This window comes from Manis javanica, chromosome 17 (genome assembly GCF_040802235.1).
Source record: "Manis javanica isolate MJ-LG chromosome 17, MJ_LKY, whole genome shotgun sequence".
In the NCBI taxonomy this organism is placed as follows: Eukaryota; Metazoa; Chordata; class Mammalia; order Pholidota; family Manidae; genus Manis; species Manis javanica.
In genome coordinates, this window is record NC_133172.1 from 2,866,196 (window position 1) to 2,875,489 (window position 9,294).

At 55.9% G+C, this 9,294-nt stretch overlaps 1 protein-coding gene across 1 annotated transcript; it reads left to right on the forward strand.

Moving 5' to 3' along the window:
• The first annotated feature begins 1,313 nt into the window (after nt 1–1,313).
• On the forward strand, nt 1,314–8,647 carry LOC108396333 (platelet glycoprotein VI). The gene is made up of 6 exons (XM_037025865.2): nt 1,314–1,467; nt 1,637–1,891; nt 3,708–3,992; nt 5,084–5,137; nt 7,105–7,155; nt 7,656–8,647. Exons 1-6 carry the CDS (start codon nt 1,314–1,316, stop codon nt 7,820–7,822), a joined length of 966 nt encoding a protein of 321 aa, XP_036881760.2. The 3' UTR covers nt 7,823–8,647.
• The last annotated feature ends 647 nt before the right edge of the window (nt 8,648–9,294 follow it).

Genomic DNA, 9,294 nt, shown 5'->3' on the forward strand with positions numbered 1-9,294 from the left:
CTGGAGTTGAGGATGGTGCAGGTGCAGCCCCTTCCCAGCTGTGTGGGCTAAGAGAAATTGCTTCGCCTCTCTGTCCAGTTTCCCTATGTTTGCAATGGAAACAACTGTCCCTCCTTCTGGCGTGTGTGTGAAGGATAAGGGTTAACCGGATAAGACACAGGATGTCCAGCTAAACTGAATTTTGGATAAACAATGAGTATTTTTTAAACTTAAGTATTTCCCATGTATCTCATGGGCCAAACTATGCCAAAAAAATTTGGGGGCAAAAATTTCATTGTTCACCTGGGATTCAAATGTCCCTGGGGGTCCTGCATTTTTATTTGTTACATCTGGTAACCTAGTAAGACTCAGACAGGCGGTGTTACCAGCCCTGCAGAGAGTCTGGGCTCCAGAGAAAATGGTTGGTTGTTCAACTCAGAGAGGAATTAGTTCAGATGGACGGAAAAATGGGGGGAGGGCACCTCCAGGGCAGAAGCAGTTTGACAGACCCTGTGAAGGTACGTGAGGGGCTCCTGAAGATCGGGGAGAGAATGACACACAGGTCCCAGGAAAGCTGTGCCCGTGGAAGTGAGCCAGCCAGGTGTGGATTCTAGGGAAGATAAGGGGGGAAAATACGTGGGCACATTATAACCCCCACGTGTGAATCCTCTTGGCACAGCCGTGATGATGTAATTGTTGAATATTGATTGAAACAAAAGGTTAAAATAGTGGGAAATCCACGATCGACACACCCTGAGGTCTCCTGGCTTATGATAACAATGCAAGAGACCCTGCGTCCCACACCTGAGTGTCGGTCAGAGGCTGGATCTCAACTGTTCCCACCACGGGAAAGAAATGGCAAGTGCGGAGGGCACGGAGCCAGGAGCGGAGTGGACATCCTCGTGTCAGATATAAATGTATCAAACAAACAGGTGGCCGACCTTGAATCTACACAATGTTGTTCCTCAATTACATTTTGATAAAGCTGGGGGAAAAAAGAGGAGCCTCTGGCCCACAACCCCCTTCTCAGAGAAGGGGGACTGTCTTCCTAGCTGTCAAAAGTGTGTGCGCCGGGCAGAGGCGCAAGGAGTCCCTGCTTGGCCTTAAAAAAATTGTGGTGAAATAGTAACCGTAACATGGAATTTACCAGTAATGACATGTAGCCCACTGGTGACATTCAGGCACTTGGATGGGCACCCGCCACTTCTGTCTAGTCCCACTCAGTCCCCCCTCCAGCCCCTGGTGGCCTCGGATCACCCGGCCTCCCTGGATGGATTTCCCTGCAGGAAGCGGCCTCTTAAGGCAGGCTTCTCTCTCTTAAATTAGGTGCATATATGTCTTTGAAAAAAAATTATGCAAACAAAGAGAATGAGGGCAAATGTCCGAGTGCCCTGCCCAGCAGGCGGAAGTGGGGTGTGCGGACTCCCAGTTTGGCCTTTCCTCTCTCCTCAGGGCTGTGCCTGGGGCACGTGACGCAGGATCGGAGCGGTGAGTCCCCGTCCCGGGCGGCTCCGTCCTCTGGGCCCAGCCTGCAGAGGGCAGGAGGGTGAGGGTGCCAGGGGGATGGGGGGAGAGAGGGGGACCCAGGAGGGGGTAGTGACGGCTCCAGGAGGAGGTCCATCTGGAAGCTGACCCCCAGGCTCCACTTCCCTTCCAGGCCTGCTGCCCAAGCCCTCCCTCCGGGCCCTGCCCAGCTCCCTGGTGCCCCTGGGGAAGCCGGTGACCCTCCGCTGCCAGGGGCCCCCGGGCGTGGACTTGTACCGCCTGGAGCAGGTGGGGACAAAGTACCACGACCTGGCGGTCCTCTTCATCCCAGCCATGCGGGAGACTGATGCCGGGTGTTACCGCTGCTCTTACCAGAATGGGAGCAGCTGGTCCCCTGCCAGTGACCAGCTGGAGCTGGTCACCACCGGTAAGGGCGGCGGGGTCGGGGGGTGGCCGCAGCGGCTGCAGGGCTGCCTCGTCCTCAGTGTGGGTCCTGGCAGGCAGGGGAGGATGGGGATCGAATGTCCAAAGTCCCGGGCAGCCGGGACCAGGCTGGCCAGTGAGGCCCTGGCCCCTGGCACTCAGTTTAGGGGAGGCGCCCAGAAACTGTACTCAACCTAAGTAACGTGTCAATGTGATCTTTTAGGAAAAAAATCCAAACCACGGCAAAACGTCCTTAATGAGCAAAATATCATAATTTTCATAAGGACAGGACCCTGCGGCACCATCCGAGCCCCGCCTGAGCCTGAGGCACCCCTTCATGCCTGTTCTCTGCATTTTTACTCGTATTTTAACATTTTGATGGCATAAGATGTTCTCAGCTTTAGGTTTTTATTTCTAATGCACTTTGAAATGGTTCCCTTCCTAAGTAGATTCGGAAAATACCTCCCATGGGTCTCCTTCCATGTCAACCAGAAGAATAAAGTTTAATGAATTCTTTTTTTTCTTTTTCAGCATGAATGAAATAGTTCAGCTTGAAATAGTGTTGTGAGTGTTCATAGATTCTTTTTAAAAGTTTCAATATTTCTTTCAACTATGTTGATAGTGTGGAAGAAATTAACCATAGAAATCTAATTGAGCCTTTTGCGTCAGGCTATTTGATGTGGCTCCGCTGGGCTCAGCTGGAGTCTGTCTTTGTTTAAATTCTTGATATTTTGTTCACAGAATGTGTTTGCATTACCTTTGATTTTAAAATTGCACTAAAATATGGTATATCTTAATTAGTGGGTTCTTTTTTTATTTTTTGGTGTGTAGGTGCCCCTTTCAGCTGTGGTCACCGAGTTTCTGGGCGGGGACGGTGGCCCACCAGGCTGTGCGCTTGTCACTCACACGCTATCTTCTCACTGAGTCTTTCCTGAACCACCCTATTTGAAACCTGCACTCAGTTTGACATGGTGTTCCTCACTCTCTGGGGTGACACACGTTTGCTTATGGATTTCAGTCAGTCTGATTTCTCTTCCTAACGGACCTTCACTTCTTAGAACAGAGATAGACACACTGCTTGGGGAAAGAAAACGTGGGCTGAATGAACGAGCCACAGTTCTCAGTCCACTTTTGTCGGTGTGAGCGCTGTGTGCCAGGCAGGGGGGCATTGCCACGCCTGATGATGGAAAACAGTGTCGGACGGCATCGCCGTGCAGGCGCGCGTTTCGTGGGACAGCCTGGGGCCAAACTGTGACTGCAAATTTCAACTCTTGTCACCTATTATTTCATGACTTGGGACAAATTGTTTCGCATGGCATGCCCTCGTCCCACTGATAAGATGAGGATAGTCACAGTGATGTACTCGTGGGTCTCTGTGAGGATTCGGTGCATCGGTATGCGTCGTGAGCTGGGAACAGAGCCTGGGAATCGGCCCTCGCAGACAATCTGACGACTGGCACACAAGCTTAGCGCAATGTGGGCCTCGGCTGCTCTGCTACTACCGCCATAACTCGGGTGCTTGCTGTCTATTAGGCATGCTGCTAAACACTTACTACACATTGTCGCAATCAGACCCATTCTGGAGTGGAGAATACTGAGGAACGGATATGGGGGGAGACTCTCTCCAGGGTCACACAGTCCCCGAGTGGCGGGACAAGGACTTGAGCTCAGGTGCTCTGCCAGGACCATGCTGTGAGCTGGCAGTGGGGAGTGGCTTCTCTAGGGCGGACACTGTGGAAAGGTCCCCAGCTGTAAGGAGGTGGGGGACCTTCCCACCCACCCCAGCCTGTGTGTTTAATGTAAGTTCCCTTCTCTCCCAGGAGCTTATGACAAGCCCTCGCTCTCCGCCTGGCCCAGCCCCGCGGTGTCCCTGGGAGAGGATGTCACCCTGCACTGCCAGAGTCACTATGGCTTTGACCAGTTTGCTCTGCACAAGGAGGGGGACACTGCGCCCTACAAGGGACCCGAGAGGTGGTACCGGGCTGATTTCCCCATCCTTACGGTGATGGCTGCACACAGTGGGACCTACCGATGTTATGGTTTTTTCAGCAGTCGCCCCTACCTGTGGTCGCCCCCCAGCGACCCCCTGGAGCTCGTGGTCACAGGTAAGGGGCTGCAGACCACCCTTCCCTCCTCCTTCCTCCCAGGTCCCCGCGGGGAGGGGCCGGCGGGCAGGAAGGAGGCGAAGGCAGGGGAAGCCCAGGGCTTTGCAGAGTGTGTCTGTTTCCCGGTGCTGCTCTAACAAATCAGCACAAACTCTTGGCTTGAAACAAACACCACAAACTTACAAGCTTACAGTTCTGGAGGTCAGAGCCCAAAGTAGGTCTCACTGGGGTGAGACGAGGCTCGGCAGGGCTGGCTCCTTCCGGAGGCCCCAGGCAGAACCCGTTCCTGCACCTTTTCCGGCTGCTAGAGGCACCCACATCCCTTGGCCTGCGGTCCCTTCCTCTGTCCTCAAAGCCGGCAGCCGAGCGTCTTCAAATCTCTGTCTCTGACCCGTCTGTCTCCCTGCCTGTCTTCAGCCTGCGAGGACCCTGTGGTGACGTGGGGCCCGTGAATCCACTCACACCTGCCACTGGACAGAGTCCTCACGGTGCTGCCCACTATCCCAGCGGGCTTTTCCTTTCCCCGCAGGCACACCCTGTCCCCAGGGGCTTCACATGCGCTGGGATGGGCGCTTTCTCCAGACAGACCCACGCAGACTCCTCGTTAGGGCGCCTCCTTCGGTCGCATTCCTGACTCTTGGATGCACCCCAGCCACTTCCTCTGCCTAATTTTTCTCCACAGCCCCTACACCCAGTGTGTCCATTCACATCTGGTTTCTTTTCTGCTGTATCCCAGCACCCACAGAAGTTCTTGGCACACGCTGGGTGCCAAAGAAATATTCGCCTGCTTTTATTTTTTTTAAGGGGACAATTTGGGTTTTTTTACGTAAATCCGCAGAGTCGTGTGGTTATTGCCACTATCTAGTTTTAGAACATTCCCACCGCCCTATAAAGGGATTGTCGCCATCAGTCAGGCCCGGAATGTGGCGGGTGTATCTTTTCAGTTGTTATTTAACACCCACGGCAGTCCAGTGCTGTAAGCTTCTTTATATTCATTTTCCAGGTGAGGAAATTGGGCTCCAGAAATGTTTTACTGTTTGCTCAGGACGTACAGCTAACAGAGCGCGGAATTCTCTCCTCTGATTTTCCAGAGATCTCTGTGACCCCCCGCCGGTTACCCCCAGAACCACCTTCCGCTGTGACAGGTAAATTCTGTAGGGTTCTCCCTGGCGTCTGGCGTATAGGCACACGGACTCTCTTTTCTTTCTCCTTTTTATCTAGATGTCTCCATTTAACTCACTGTCTCTTTCACAGACTTGCTTTATTTAAAAAAATCTCTCATTTCTGCCCGTATTGGGTGGGTGTAACAAGTATTTAGCCGTAACTATGCTGCCTTACACCCTCCCATCCTCCCAGCCTCAGGGGGATGGTTTATAATGCCTCCTGTGAAGAAGAATATCTGTACGGCTGGTAAAGTCTAGGCTCCTGGCCTGTTTTTGAGCCTCAGAGTGGGAGTTAGGTGGAGGGGACCCGGTTCCTGGATGCCCCCTCCCAGCCCCACCCACACTGGGCTTCTGATTCCATAGGTCTGGGGCGGGGTGGGGAGCCGATAATGTTCATTTCTGACAGGTTCCCAGGCATCCGCAGTGCTGCCAGGCGCGCTGAATTTCACGTGGGCCCACGTATTCCCGATTTTCAAAGGCATCTCAGCTGATTCTGGCTTTCCGGGTGTCTGCCTGCGCCTTGGGCGGTAGTGTGGGGGCCGGGGTGCCCCCCTCATGTGTTCTTGCTCAGGAAAATCAACAAATTAAAAAAACACATGTTCGCACAAAACCTGCACAGGCACGTTCACAGCAGCACATTCGCGATAGGCAGAAAGAGGAAGTGAGTTAAGGGCACGCGGGTGGGCGGACCCGGGCCTCGGGGGTCGCCGTGCTCGGGGGGAGGGTGCGGGAGCCCGGCGGCCTCCGGGGGGCACGGAGCGCGGGCACCCCGGGGCCGCCCTGACGCCGCCCGCCCCCCGACCGCCCCGCCCAGGATCCCCAGAGGCCCCGGGAGGCGGCACGTGTCATTCCCGGGCGGAGCCTCCGCAGCCGGCGGGCGGCCGGCGCTGGGGCGCGGCGGGAGGCGGGGCGGGACCGCGTGGGTCTCTCGTCCCGGAGGCCCGGAGGCTATTAACCTGCCTCGTGAAGCCTCCCGGCCTCCCGCAGGAAGGCCCCCGGTTTGAGGGCTGAGAACGGGCTGGACGTGGACTCCGGGCCCGGGGCTGAGCCGCGCTCCAGGGGACGAAGGCGGGGGAGCCTCGGCTGGGCGGGGAGCGGCCGCGGGTCCCGGGGCGCTGCTCCTCTGGCGAGGCTCCGGTTCTGTGCCACGCGCACCCGCCCCGCTGCGTCCAGAGCAGGGGTGCGCCCCCCCTTCCGCTCGCCTTTCCTGGAAAGTCTCCATTTCCCTAGAGACAGGTGCCCTTGGCAGGTGCCCTGAGGAGAGGTTCGGTGTCCCCACAGGGCCCGCCCTGCCCAGCCCCCTCCGGGCTACCTGAGGCCCTGGTGGGGGTCCTCCCACCCTCCGCGCCAACTCCCCCGGGACGCGTCCGGGGCTCTCAGCCTACCCAGCAGGGCTTCTCAGACTCAGTCCTCGTCGGTCAGCCGCTGTCCATCCCTGCGGGCTCGTCCCCGCCCCTCGGGCTGACCTCGGCCCCAGGGGTCCGCAGAGGCCCCAGGACATCCTCTCTTGACTCCCCACCCCCCAGCCCTGGCCCTGACTTGCCTGCCGTTTCCAGTGGCCGGACACCTGGGGGGTCTCAGGACATACCTGTGGCTTGAGAGGAGAGCTAGCATGTACGGGGTGCTTGTTATACGTCAAACCCTGTGCCTTATGCTGTTATTATTGTTACTAGTTTAGTTTTCACATTGACCTACGATATAGATAAGTATTTTCTCTGGACAGATGGGAAAACTGGCTCATAGATGCTAAGTCATTTGCCAGAGGCCCCACTTCTGATTTGTGGTGGATGTGGGGTTCAAGCCTGGACAGCCTGGCTCTGTACTGTAGTTCATGTCCTTCTTACAGCCGGGGGATCCTGACCCCCTAGTGCCTGCAACCAGGGTTGGGGGAGGCACGGAGAAGAGGACATGCTCTAATCCCTTTACACTCACCCTTTTGTGATTTCCAGAGCCTTCTAGGAATACCACCGTCCTTCCCAAGGGGACAGCTTCTCCAGCTGGTGAGTAAGTGGTCCTCTCTGGACCCTCTCCCTTCCCATCCCTGTCTGTTCCTAAAGCTGACTGCTCTCCCGAGACAGAAGCTCCATACCTGCGATCTGGGGTTCAGTGTGTGGAATATTAAGGGGAGGGGAAACAACAGCACGTGGAGCTCAGAGCTGGGTAGTAAGAGCAGGTGGGAATGCTGAGATTTTCTAGAGGCCAGAGAAAGACACGTACCACCCTGTCCCCCACCTTGCAACAGGCCGCAGTTAGCAGAGTGAGCGGGCAGGCCACTGTGTGGGGGGCTGTGTCAGAGGCCTGGGAGGGGTGCACGGCAGGGGTGATATTGTGGAGCCCCGACCCTCGGCGAGGGGGTGAGGGCCCCTCTCTGGAGGAGACTGAACCTAACAGAGCTCAATGGGGTCTCAGGTGAGGGGCTCAGCTGTGAGAAGCCCAGGGGGAGGCCTGGGTCCCGGAGATGGGCTTCTACCCCCTGCTCCGGGCGCTCTCACCCCTCCAGGCCTCGCCCACCAGTACTACACTAAGGGCAACGTGGTCCGGTTATGCCTCGGGGCTGTGGTTCTGCTGCTCCTGGTGGGCCTTCTGGTAGAAGATCGGCACAGCCGACAGAAACGCCGGCCTCTCCGGGTCAGAGCTGTCCACAGGCCGCTCCCACCCCTCCCATAGAGGCTGAAATCCCCCGGGCAGCAGGACAGAGGTCGACCGGATGGTCACAACCCTGCACGCCACCGTTAGAACCCCAGGCTTTGCCATAAGTACGAGATGGGTCACGGGACGGGGAGGGGACGTAAGACCGCGTGTGGGTGTGAGAGCGGGAGGGTGGAGGCCCCGGCCGTGGAGGAGGCGCTGCATCAGGGAGCTGCCAAGTCCGCGTCCGGCTTTCCCACCAGGGATGCCCTTTGGGAGGAAGGGGCCTAGTGGGTGCCCGCATGTCCTCCCGGGTCCCTCGCACATTGTGGATCTTACGGCAGCCTACCTGGAAGGTCATACTTAGGTCCTTCTCCAACCTTCTCTGGTAGGGGCTCCAGATGGGCTCTCACAGCTGACCCAGTTCCGTCCACTTCCCCAAGGGCCCCCACACTCTTGTCTGGTTAGCCACAAGCCCCCCCTCACTCTAACTCCACCCTAAGCTGCACCGTAAGTCTCCTTTGTTATTTCGAATGGGTCTGGAATATAATACCATAGAACAGACATGTCAGTGGCTTCCCTTCATATGAGAAAAAGAATCCAAAGTACTAACCTCGTCCCGATGGCCAGGATAGGCAAGCTGGGGGGGAATAACTCGGTATGGGGTTGCCTTTGGGAAGATTTATCAGGCAGCTACCCGTGCAGGCCAAGAAACAGCAGAACTGGGCAGGGACGGGCAAGGTGGACAGAAATCAGTGCAGTCACGGACGTTTCTGTCCCGCTTTCTCCCCACCCCACTGCCCTGGGCTAAGTTCTCTCCAAATAAAGTATCTTTTCTCTGAGTTTGATCAGAAGCCATTAATAAATGCCACCTCATTTATACATGCTTTTATCTTTATTTCTTTTGATAGTGGAGGCATAGACATTCCATCTGTTTTGCCCAGTGACTCGTGCGTGTTTTATGTAAGCCAGGGGCACAAGCAGGGCTGAAATAATACCCTGCCCAGCGACTCGCCCCTCTGAGGGTCTCCTGGGTGGCTCACCATCTCCCTGGCAACCCAGGACTTTACTGGGAAACGAATGACCCCGGGGGATTCGGGACATGAAGTCAGAGGGAAGGTCTGCTAAGTTTTGGATTTGGACTATCACTCCCAGCAGTGAGGTGTGGGTGGTTTTGTTTGATTTTCCAGCAGCTCCTGGATTTGAGCATCAGATTCATTTATCTTCAACCTGGGGGTACAATAGAAAAAGAAGCTTCTCGTGGCATCAATGAGATTCATTCCAGACGCCCCAGTGTCTGTGAGTCTCATGCTTTAGGGATTCACAGGGCAGAGCCGTCTTCACTGACTGGTATCCTGCTAGCAGAGTCCCATAGAGACTTGATAGGGCAAAAGAGATACTATCAGGTTAGCGCTGGAAAGCTGCTGGGTGGTTCTAGTCACTTGGAAGTTCTCGGGCAATTATCAGGATGTACACAGGGTGAGAGATGGGACTGACGAACACACCTGTGA

Bases quoted from the DNA above. Each gene is read 5' to 3' on its own strand.
- LOC108396333 (XM_037025865.2), top strand. From the start codon at position 1,314: ATGTCTTTGAAAAAAAATTATGCAAACAAAGAGAATGAGGGCAAATGT. The intron at 1,892-3,707 runs GTAAGGGCGGCG...CTTCTCTCCCAG, and splicing joins GCTGGAGCTGGTCACCACCG to GAGCTTATGACAAGCCCTCG. The intron at 5,138-7,104 runs GTAAATTCTGTA...TGTGATTTCCAG, and splicing joins ACCACCTTCCGCTGTGACAG to AGCCTTCTAGGAATACCACC.